We start from the raw sequence: 12,657 nt of genomic DNA, 5'->3' as shown, positions 1-12,657 counted from the left end.
GTCTTTTGCAGACTCCAACAGGTTTTCATCCAGAATGGTCCTGTATTTGGCTGCATCCATCTTCCCCTCAATTTTAACCATCTTCCCTGTCCCTGCTGAAGAAAAGCAGGCCCAAACCATGATGCTGCCACCACCATGTTTGTCAGTGGGGATGGTGTGTTGAGGGTGATGAGCTGTGTTGCTTTTACGCCAAACATATTGTTTTGCATCGTGGGCAACAAGTTAGATTTTGGTTTCATCTGACCAGAGCACCTTCTTCCACATGTTTGGTGTCTCTCCCAGGTGGCTTGTGGCAAACTTTAGACGAGACTTTTTATGGATATCTTTGAGAAATGGCTTTCTTCTTGCCACTCTTCCATAAAGGCCAGATTTGTGCAGTGTACGACTGATTGTTGTCCTATGGACAGACTCTCCCACCTCAGCTGTAGTTCTCTGCAGTTCATCCAGAGTGATCATGGGCCTCTTGGCTGCATCTCTGATCAGTCTTCTCCTTGTCTGAGCTCAAAGTTTAGAGGGACAGCCAGGTCTTGGTAGATTTGCAGTGGTCTGATACTCCTTCCATTTCAAAATGATCACTTGCACAGTGCTCCTTGGGATGTTTAAAGCTTGGGAAATCTTTTTGTATCCAAATCCAGCTTTAAACTTCTCCACAACAGTATTACAGACCTGCCTGGTGTGTTCCTTGGTCTTCATGATGCTCTCTGCGTTTTCAGCAGAACCCTGAGACTATCACAGAGCAGGTGCATTTATACAGAGACTTGATTACACACAGGTGGATTCTATTTATTACCATCAGTCATTTAGGACAACATTGGATCATTCAGAGATCCTCGCTGAACTTCTGGAGTGAGTTTGCTGCACTGACAGTAAAGGGGCCAAATAATTTTGCATGCACCACTTTTCAGTTTTTTATTTGCTAAAAAAGCACAATTGCACAATTGTGTCCCACTTGTTGGTGAAGGTGATTCTTCACAAAAAATTTAAATTTTTTATCTTTAAGTTTGAAGCCTGAAATGTGGCAAAAGGTTGAAAAGTTCAAAGGGGCCGAATAGTTTTGCAAGGCACTGTATGCGACACTTGATGTGTGAAGTCATGTAGAGTATCCTGTTTGTTCGCGTCCTTAACATTGTGTGAGCACACTCATGGGTTAATTCTGTGGGTGGTCACCTCCTATTGGCCTCTATTATTGCCTAATTACTTAGTTTATAAATTGTGGCAATGTGGGGGAGTCAGGTTATGCCCCAGTAGATGACTTTGCGGTCGAAACGCGTAGAGACAGCATATTTCTGCTCCCCACATTGCTGTTTCTATTTTGCTTTTATGTAACTAACGTGATTTTTTATGGACTATTTGTTTTGTTTTTGTTTGCTAAATATTTTCAATAAACCGTTACTGGTTGAATTTCACCATGAGAGGCGTTTTCTATGTCTATGTTTTTTCCCTGAACTTTTATGAGACATTTTGTGCCAAGTTCTACAGCTGTTTGAGGTCCAGAAGGCTTACCTACCTCCCCCAGTTGGAGACTACAAGGGATTCGAGATGAGGAACCCTGAGGTGAACTACCATCCGGCCGGCAGCCCCTCGGTTTGGGCTATCGGAGCCTCCTATAAGCTTTGATGACACACTGCTATATGGTGGATGTGTCCAACCTATCCGGTAAGAGTATCCACCTTCAATAACTATCTTACAATTTATTTCAAGAATTTCCGAGGCCTGAGATGTTTGGAAATTTCAACTTCGGGAACGTCATTTGAAAATTTCACGAGTTCCACGACAGTGAATATTCTTTTCTGAGATTTTGGTGGACTGGTTTCAGGACTGTGAACATTCTTTCCTGGGACTCTGGTGGATTGTTTCTACTTACATTTTGTTTACACACACCTATTTTTCACATATAGGTGCTTCTTTAGCGCTGCACTTTCTAGATTTATTTACTTTAAACTTGGTTTGTTTGTGTGCCAGCAGCTTAGCTGTGTTTATTCACAGGTGTTTTCTGTTATTTTATGTAATTCATTGTATACAATTTGTTAGTTAGCGCGGTGTCTTCCCCTTAATGAAAGTTACATTCCAATATGACAATGATCCAAAACACAAGGCCAACTCGACCTGTCCTTGGCTACAGCAGAATAAAGTAAAGGTGCTGGAGTGGTCATCTCCGTCTCCTGACCCCAATATCATTAAGCCACACTGGGAGAAAGTTGCAGTTCATGCAAGACAGCCCAATAATTTACAGGTACTGGAGGCTTTTTGCCAAGAGAAATGGGCAGCATTACCATCTGAGAAGATAAAGAGCCTTATCCACAAATACCAGAAAAGACTTCAAGATGTCATTGATGTTAAAGGGGGCAATACACAGTATTAAGAACTGGGGTATATAAACTTTTGATCTGGGTCATTTGGCTAGTTTCTGTTATCATTATAAATTTAAAAGGAGTAAACACGGTTGATTGATAATAAATGGCTTTAGCCAAACACTAACCATGAGTGAAAGAAAAGTTTGTGTTATTCATATTCTTTGAAAAATGGCCAAGAAATCATAAATTCTGCCAGGGTGTGTAAACTTATGAGCACAACTGTATATAAAATGCTGCTTAGTGTTCCACTTTAATTACAATTTTAAAAATGTAACACAAGAACGATTATCTTTTTGTTAAATATTTACAGCAATGTCTGTTCATTTGAGGACAATAAAAAATGGAATATACTTGCCTTTGTGTCGATTACAGGAATGTTAATTTATATTTACTGTATATGGCCATACCTTTACCGCTGCATATCCATCCTTCTTTTCCATCTCTCCCAGCAATGCTGACAGCAAAGACGACTTTCCACAGCCTACTTGGCCAACCACTGCAACCAGGGAGCCCTCTGGAATCGAAAGGTTAATTCTGGAAGAAAGAAGAAATCCTGTTAATATACTATAAAATCCTATACATGTTATGAATTGGCCATCAGATTTCTATAACCTTCAAACTAGTTGAACGATTTCTGCACTTAAAACTCAAAAACTCCAAGCCATATAGGTACATGTGTCAATGGTAGAAAGTGGCAATTAAAGAAAACATGCCCTCCACTCTAATCTAAAACTAGAAACTCTGTCTAAGAGCAGGTATCAAAAAACAGGATTGTTGTACCCTGTTTAGTGAAGGACACGGCAAAGATATGTAGATTTTGGGTCAATGTGTTTTTTGAGTGACACTTGAAAAAGTAGGACACTAGGTACTGCAACAATCTGGGGTGATTATGCTCAAGTGGTGTATGCGTTTTCAGGAACACCGGTCAGTCCAGACTGTATTTTTAAGGTCGTGGCAGCCCAATTTTATTTAAACAAATCAAACTTCACAGAAAGTCTTCCCTCGCAGGGGGTTCCACCATCATTGTATAACAGAAAACTTCAGACTCCTGGCTCACTCACCTTTACTTAAACTCCCTCCTGGAGATTACTTGTTCAGCTGCATGCTGCTTGGTGGCGGGCCACATCTGCCTCCTACAGACATACATGCTCAGACTCTTAGAGACCGCCTGTCTCTTTCGTGGAGCGGTCTTCCCCTGGAAGCCCTCAACGCCTACACCAGGCCACCTGCCTGTAAGGTAGAGCTGTTACCAAGTGCGAGTCCTGAGCTCTCTTCCTGAGGGCAATATAAACACAGCCAACAGGTGTGCAATCATCATGCCGTCTTTGCCAAAACCAGGCTGAAGGTACTAATACACACCATGGCCTGGGGTCGCCTCTCTACAGTACAAAGACAAAAACAGCCTGGGCGAAGTCCCTGCTAGTGGTCAACCTCCCACATCTGCTAACATAGCCACAGTTAGTGGCAGTCATAGGAGAACAAGCCAACTCCAAACAACAATGGCCATATAACTAGATGAGAGGGTTCTGTGAGGAAAGAATTTTCTTATTAATACAACAATCCTATTTTTTTCTTCCATTCATTGAAGGACACAACAATATGTCCAAAAAGGGTGTCTGCACATGGATGGGCAAAAAAAAAGAACCACCATTGGTTAACCACTTTCAGAGTGGACCATTTTGCTGGCTTAAGACCAGACCACTTTTTGCGATTCGGCACTGCAACGCTTTAACTGACAGACAATTGCGCAGTCGTGAGATGTGGCTCCCAAACAAAATTGACGTCCTTTTTTTCCCACAAATAGAGCTTTCTTTTGGTGGTTTTTGATCACCCCTGCGGTTTTTATTTTTTGTGCTATAAACAAAAATAGAGCAACAATTTAGAAATAAAATGCATTATTTTTTTACTTTTTGTTATAAGCAGACACACACGCAGACACACACACATGCAGACACATACACACATATCCTATTTTTTATTTTGCATTTACAATTGTATTTTAAGTGCAACTCTAAGCAGCACCAAATACAGTTCAGATAAATAATGTATATGTACACTGTTACAACTGGGAAAAAAAAAAATTGTGATTCCAGTTTCAGTGGCGGGAAGGCATAGATCAGCTGGTACTGATCCCACGGAGCCACCAGCGCGTCTGACGCTTCTGCCCAAGGATCTCTCATCCTGGACATGAATCTCTGCACTTTCTGATTGAGACGGGAGGCCAGAAGATCCACGTCTGGTGTGCCCCACTTCAGGCACAGTAACCTGAACACCTCCAGATGCAATGCCCATTCTTCTGGGTCCAGCATCTGGCGACTTAGATAATCCACCTGGCAGTTCTCCACTCCCGGGATGTAAATGGCTGACAGGGCCGGTACATGTCGCTCTGCCCACTGAAGGATCCTGTGCGGAGGCCGAGCTTCTTGTTCCTCCTTGGTGATTGGCGTATGCCACCGTCGTGGCGTTGTCTGACTGGGTCCTGATCAGACGCCCCTGAAGTCTTATCAACCATATGGAGAGACATAGCCTGATCGCTCTCAGCTCGAGCAGATTGATCGGCAACTTGGATTCCTCCATCGACCAGATGCCTTGGGTTGACTAAACTCCCATTACTCCACCCCAGCTAGATAGGCTGGCATCCGGTGTGTATTAGATGTGCAGAGCCGGCCGATATACAGCTCCCAGGAGCAGACACAGGCCGACAGGACTCCCCCAGCGCAAGGGATACAGATGACACATCTAGGGTCTCCCTCCGGTTTGGAATCTTTACATCGCTTGTTAATGTACCACTTAATGTGAGTGTTTTTAACCACCTGTGCATTAAATAAGAATTTTACAGTCTACACTCAGAGGCGCCTCTCTTATCTTTACAGTACTAATTGGGAATCTGTTTCAGTTTCCACTGGATGGCTGCCGTGTTTGGACTGTACTTTTACCCCCGAGAGTGATTAACCCCTTCCCTGTCGGATTTTAGACTTAGTTAAGGAAGGGGTCCTCCCTTTACTTCTGCCCCTTTCACTCCCATTCCCCCCATCCCTTTCCATTCCCCCTCTTGTGCTGATTGCACCTACAGCATTATTACTTGTAGCATTATTATTATGCCTTTTAAATATGTTTTTTAAATATTGTGTTTATTAAGTGTTTTTCATTTCTTGAAAAATTGTGATAGGCGGGTGGGTGTTTTTATGAGCGCCATAATAATTGTATATATTTGTCTAATGCATCCCTGTTCAATCCCCCTGGACATCTTTCCCCATCCTTGAGAGTTTTTAGGGATCTGGCCCTCAAGGACCTAGAGGATATGCAGCTCAAAACAGCTAGTAATAAGAAGGATATTGATGCGGGTATTGAGTCCCTCTGTGCAAATAAAAATGTGGTTATTCGCCCGGCAGACAAAGGAGGTGGCATAATCATCCTTAATAAGGATGACTATATGCAGGAGATGTATCGTATCCTGAGTCGGGCAGTCACCTGCGGAGTCCCTCAAGGCTCTCCTTTGTCACCCGTTCTCTTCAACATTTACATTCGCCCACTCTTTCAAATCATCAGATGCTCAGATCTCTGCTTCCACTCTTACGTTGACGACACGCAACTTTATTTCCGGATCAATGGAAAAAAAGATCACCAACAACAACTTGAAAACTGCCTCAAATCAATAGAGGACTGGATGACCACCAACTCCCTCCAGCTGAACGAATCAAAGACAGAGCTTCTTATCTTACACCCAAATCATAAGCCCGCAACCAAAACCTCCTGGTCTCCACGAACCGTCTTTGGGCAGACTATCTCCCCAAAGACCAAAGCGAAGAGTCTCGGGGTTATTTTAGACGCACAAATGTCAATGGATGCGCAAATAGGATCTGTAGTCAGTCAATCTCACCATCTGCTGCGCATGCTTCGCAGACTCATCCCTTTTATCCCAAAGAATGACAAAGCAGTGGTAGTTGGAACAATCATTAATTCACGACTGGACTACGCAAACTCTCTTTACATAGGATTACCACAATATCAACTTGCGCGATTACAACTGATCCAAAACACGGCGGCAAGGCTGATAACAGGAAAAAAAACCTGGGAATCCATCTCTCCTTCACTGAGGAGATTACATTAGCTAACCGTAAAAAATCGGATCACGTTCAAGACCCTTAGCCTCACCCACAAATGCGTGCATAGAGAAGCTCCGCAATACCTAATGGAGAAAATAAATCATTACACACCAAACCGCAGTCTTCGATCAGCCAACAAAAACCTCCTCCTCGTGCCCAAAGCCCGGTATAAATCCAAGGGTGATCGGAGATTCGCTGTCCAAGGGCCTCGGCTATGGAATGCTCTACCAATCAACATCCGCCTGGAAGAAAATCACCTGGCTTTTAGGAAAAAACTCAAGACCTTCCTCTTAGCAGACAATCAAAGCTCGCCACAGCGCCTAGAGGCGATTCAGTTCGCATTGTGCGCTATACAAGTATTTCATTCATTCATGAGTGCTGATGCCACCTATACTCCTTTGCCCTATAATCCTAATGATAAATATAAACAGGTTCTCGAGGCTATTGTTACCAGTGGTTTCGAATCGAAAACACTTAAGGAGAGGGCCTTTTTGGTCCCTAAAACCCCAAGGATCCCTATCATTTACTACTTACTGAAGGTGCACGAGAGTCTTACCTGCCCCCCCGGGACGTCCCATTGTTAGTGGGATTGATTCCATTACTTTACAGGTGGGCAGGTATATAGACTTCTTTTTGCAACCTCTGGTACGTATGATGCCACCTTACCTTAAGGACATGTGGCATGTCATCAATCTTCTTGATGGTTACAGCTCCCACGTCTGCTTGTGACTGCCGATGTCACTTCTTTTTATACCATCATCCCCCATCGGTTGGGTTTAGAGGCAGTATTTGACTTTTTGAGCCAATCTTCCAATTTGCCTCATGACCAAATTGAGTTTATTATGACGTTGCTTTAGTATGCAGCTACTCAATTTTTTTTGGTTTGATGCCCATTTATTTTTGTCAGGATACGGGTGTCGCTATGGGGGATAAATATGCCCCCAGTCTAGCAAACCTCTTTATGACCAAATAGGAGGATGTTGTCTATGCCCAGCCAAAGCCTCAGGTGACCTTGTGGGCTCGATATATAGACGACATCCTCCTCCTATGGGATGGCAGTGAATTGGATCTTTCTGCTTTTATGGAGGAACTGAATTGTAATGATAGTGGTATTCACCTAACTTATGAGGCCAGCCACGAAAAGATAAATTTTTTGGATCTTACCATTTCCGTAAGTGGGGAACAGTTTGTTACTTCTACTCATTTTAAACCCACTGACAGGAATTAATTTATTCACACCAACAGTTATCATCCTGCTTGGCTTAGATCAGTGCCAAAGAGCCAGTTTTTTTGAGACTTAGGCGCAACTGTATAGAACATAGTGTGTTCTTGGAACAGGCTCAAGTTTTGACCCAGAGATTTGTTGACAAGGGTTATTCATCAGAGTCCCTTGCCGACACTCTGGATCAAGTTGGGCGTATAAACAGAGCTGACCTGTTGAGAGAGAACACAGGAGGCCATAGGAATTCAAAATTCGAAATTCATTACCAACTATTCGTGCCAATATTCTAGAGTCAGACATATAATAAACATTGGCACATTCTTAAGAATGATTCTGTCCTCAAGTCTATTTTGCCTGATAGGCCTCAGGTGGTCTTTAGAGGTGTGCCATCTTTGAAAGATAAGTTAGCTCCTAACATCTTGAATCCCCCTATTATAAGACCCACTTTTTTCACAGAACTCACGGGTTACTATCAGTGCAGGAAATGCCAGGTCTGTGCCATCAATGGGTGTCGTACTAAGAACGCTGTCATCAGTTCTAGTTGCACCTCTAAGACCTATAATATTGAGCCATTCATTACCTGCGTGACTGAAGGAGTGGAGTACATGCTGCAGTGCCCATGTGGCCTACAGTATGCAGGCCGTACCAAACGACCATTGCAGGTGCGCCTTAATGAGCATATTGGGAACATACGTAGAGGTTTTACGAAACATTCGGTATCAAAATATTACCTCATGGTGTATAACAGGGACCCCTCCAATACTATATTTTTGGGCATTGATAAATACAGACCCCACTGGAGGGGCACCCATCTGGTCAGAAGTATCTCTAGATTAGAAATTACATGGGTGCATAAATTAAAGTATTACACCCCCTTTGGTTTAAATATTGAGGTGGATGTGAACGCTTTCACCGACAATTCCTAGTCATTGTGGGTACATTTAGTTGACACGTATTTTGAATATCCTTACCTTTTTGTTGTTGTAAATTTGGTCTGAAGCCCGGATAGCCGATTAACAATTCAGGTACAGTGGGGATCGAAAGTTTGGGCACCCCACATAAAAATGTGTATTAATGTGCATAACGAAGCCAAGGAAAGATGAAAAAATCTCCAAATGGCATCAAATTACAGATTAAACATTCTTATAATATGTCAAAAAAAAAGTTAGATTTTATCTCCATCATTTACACTTTCAAAATTACAGAAAACAAAAAAAATGGCATCTGCAAAAGTTTGGGCACCCTGCAGAGTTAATATCTTGTACTGCCCCCTTTGGCAAGTATCACAGCTTGTAAATGCTTTTTGTAGCCAGCCAAGAGTCTTTCAATTCTTGTTTGAGGTATCTTTGCCCATTCTTCCTTACAAAAGTGTTCCAGTTCTTTGAGATTTCTGGGCTGTCTGTCACGCACTGCTCTTTTAAGGTCTATCCATAGATTTTCAATAAAGTTGAGGTCAGGAGATTGTGAAGGCCATGGCAAAACCTTCAGTTTACGCCTCTTGATGTAATCCCCCATGGATTTTGAGGTGTGTTTAGGATCATTATCCATTTGTAGAAGCCATCCTATCTTTAACTTCAGCTTTTTCACAGATGGCATCAAGTTACCATCCAAAATTTGCTGAAATTTTATTGAATCCATTTTTCCTTCTACTCGTGAAATGTTCCCTGTGCCACTGGCTGCAATACAACCCCAAAGCATGATTGATCCACCCCCATGCTTAACAGTTGGACAGAGGTTATTTTCATTAAATTCTGTGCCCTTGCTTCTCCAAACGTACCTTTGCTCATTCCGGCCAAAAAGTTCTATTTTAACCTCATCGATCCCCAGAACTTGTTTCCAAAATGCCTCATGCTTTTCTATATGTTAATTTGCAAAGTTCAAACGCTGATTTTTGTGGTGAGGATGTAGAAAAGGTTTTCTTCTGATGACTCTTCCATGAAGACCATATTTGTACAAGTATCTCTTTATAATGGAATAGTGTACCACAACTCCAGCGTCTGCCAGATCTTTCTGGAGGGATCATGCAGTCAAACGTGGGTTTTGAATTGCTTTTCTCACAATCCTGCGAGCTGTTCTGTCTGATATTTTTCTAGGTCTTCCAGATCTTGCTTTAACTTCCACTGTTCCTGATGACTGCCATTTCTTAATTACATTCCGAACAGAGGGTATTGACATCTGAAAACGCTTTGCCATCTTCTTATAGCCTTCTCCAGCTTTGTGAGGGTCAACTATTTTCAGTTTCAGTTTTCTAGACAACTGCTTAGAAGAACCCATGGTGCTGATTGTTGGGGCAAGGTCAGATGAGTCTGGCCATTTAAAACCTTTGAGATTGGCATCACTTGGTCTTCCCAGACGATGATTGAGACCAATCCATGACACTGGCAGGTCTCCGCTTTGCAAAGGGGGCAGTGCATGCTATCAATTCTGCAGGGTGCCCAAACTTTTGCAGACGCCATTTTGACATATTATAAGAATGTCTAATATGAAATTTGAAGCCATTTGGAGATTTTTCCATCTTTCCTTGGCTTCGTTATGCACATTAATACACATTTTTATCTGGGGTGCCCAAACTTTCGATCCTCACTGTATATGGGGACCATCAAGTAAAATAAATGTTTTACATCTAATATATAACATTTGGTAAGCAATCCCTGTATCTGGCAATTTTACCAATACTCTCTGTATTGTTTGAACTCTAATACACGTATCTATTTCAGGGGTTTCGTTTTGCTGGCATTACCCGTATTGGGGTTTTACTAGTGGGAAAAACAAAGTTTTTATACCCCCTTATGCACATTAATTACGTTTGCGATTTTGCCTTCTCCTTCAGAGAGATAAGATGGGGCTGAGGTTAAAAGATTTTTTCTTCAAAACTTTTTTATTTTACATTTTTTTTAGTGCAGTGATTGTTTTTAATTATTTTTCCCATAGTCAAGATGGCAGGATTGGGCGCTGTACGGGACTCAGACCAAGACTTGGATTAGCTGTGTTGATATTAAGCGGTGTGTCAGGACGGCGCCCGTATACCGTGAAGGAGCAGCGTGCTGACGTCAACGCATTCTACGCCGGTCGCGGAAGTAAAGGGCGGTAGTCGAGAGCCGGCCGGCTCGTATGTTTTTGTTTTTATGGCCATTTTTCATTCGGATAATGTGAGTTTGCTTGTCTACATTTTACAAACGAATCGTAAAGGTTTTTATGATACGCAAGCATTTTCTTTCTTATATGTGAAACCGCTTATCGCTGTCTGATACCCCGTTGCTGAGAGTGAGGGACCATTTGTCTACCATGCTGAGTGTCAACCTTGGCAATTAACCTTTGCGCTTTTGGGTCCCATGTAATAGGGACCTAGAGTTCTGGTAAGCGACCAGAGATCTTATTGGTGGTGGCATTCGCTATATTTCACAGCACTTTTCAAAGGCTGTGAGTTTGATTCCATCTCTGAGATTCCGCTGACACTTCTGCATGAATTTCTTCAGTTTTAGATTGGACACTTTATATGGACTTTAATTTTTGGATTTAATGTGTTTATATAAATTTTTCATCACCAACTAATCCATTTTTTTATCACTAATCAATTTATTTTTTATAACCACTTATAATTGATCTTTTTCACTGTTATTATGGTATTTGAAATTGCGTCTCATATTTGGTAGTATTTCACATAATTATAGGTGTTTTTTGCTATTTATGATATGAACGTTTCTTTAATCAGAATTGTCTTCACTGCACAACATAGTCAATCTATTAATTTATAGTAATATTTTTTACTTCACTTTTTATTCTAATAATTTTTTTAGCTCAGCTACTTATATTTTGTAATCTTTAATAATGTCATCCAAAGAGCCGGTCATGAAGGGAAGATCCATCAGGTCTTTTTTGGATGCCTGGTCAGCAGACCAGCATTTTAACCAAATTAGGCACCTCAGCTCCACAGCTGACACTGAAGCCCTGGACAACAGAGGAAGGGTATCAAGGGCTGCGTCACAAATGTACTTAAGGCCTTGCACTAGTTGGTCTGCTAGTTCCACTCAGACAGGAGAAGCCTGTTCTCCCAATTCGCAATGCAACAGTTTTGCCCACTCGGTTAGTGTCTGCTACACAAGTGCAGATGCCAGTACTGGTCGCATGGTTGACCCCACAACCACAAACAAGGAACAAGCCACTGCCTCAGCCTTCCTGTCCGTGGGGTCCTTAAATGCAGGAGTCCCCTCTACCGGGATCGTGGTTACTTTGTTTAACCTGGATACTGGGGGGTCCACAAACGGAGGAGCCGACCATTTTTTAAAGGTGGCTTTCCTCAAAGGGGTAACGCACCGCTATGGACTTGGGGACCGGAAAGGTCTGTTGCGGTCAAACCCATTCCTTGTAAAAGTAAAATAAGGCAGATACGGGAACACCTTAGGTAAATGGGCTGGCTTACAGGACCCAAAAGGGACCACCACATCAGCAGAGGGATCTGCTGGCTCCTGAATCTCCTGAAGCTGTGATAAGTGCTCCAACAAGCGCTTTGACGCGCACGGACCCGGACTCATCCTCACTGTCCTGGTCAGCGTCATCTTAAAAACAACAGAGCAGGGGTCACCAGCCTCAGCAGGGCCTGAGTCAGAGTTCTCCCTGGAGGACGGGGGGGGGGGGGGGGGCGCTTTTTAGCACTTTTACGCCCATGTACCACCTCCATCTTGGCAACAAACGAATTGAGGACCGCCGACAAAGCGCCCAGAGGCACTGCACAATCTGCAGGCAAACCGGTTGCAACTGCCTGGATTTCAGGGGAAGAAACACCAGTTTCTGAAGCCATGCTGACCCTACCCTGTCTGCTACCTGATGGAGACTTAGGACAGTGATGGTCCCACCCTCCTAAGCCCACGTACACACGGTCGGAGATTTTGGCAACCAAATCCGTCGGACAAATGCGAAACTGTTGCATACACACGGTCGGGCCAAGTTGTCCGATTTCGCAGGTGGCCAAGAACGC

General features: G+C 42.8%; 1 protein-coding gene across 1 annotated transcript in view; it reads right to left on the bottom strand.

Moving 5' to 3' along the window:
- The window catches only part of ABCC1 (ATP binding cassette subfamily C member 1 (ABCC1 blood group)), an 852,279-nt gene that overhangs the window by 411,384 nt on the left and 428,238 nt on the right, over positions 1-12,657 (bottom strand). The window contains exon 16 of the mRNA XM_077448931.1: positions 2,762-2,888. Coding sequence (XP_077305057.1) covers positions 2,762-2,888 — 127 coding nt within the window. The remainder of the gene's footprint in view (positions 1-2,761; positions 2,889-12,657) is intronic.

This window comes from Lithobates pipiens, unplaced genomic scaffold, assembly GCF_037356315.1.
Source record: "Lithobates pipiens isolate NorthernLeopardFrog02 unplaced genomic scaffold, aLitPip1_a1.2 Scaffold_22, whole genome shotgun sequence".
Lineage (NCBI taxonomy): Eukaryota > Metazoa > Chordata > Amphibia > Anura > Ranidae > Lithobates > Lithobates pipiens.
Note: the sequence above shows the minus strand (reverse complement) of the source record. Positions and strands in the feature narration are given on the sequence as shown.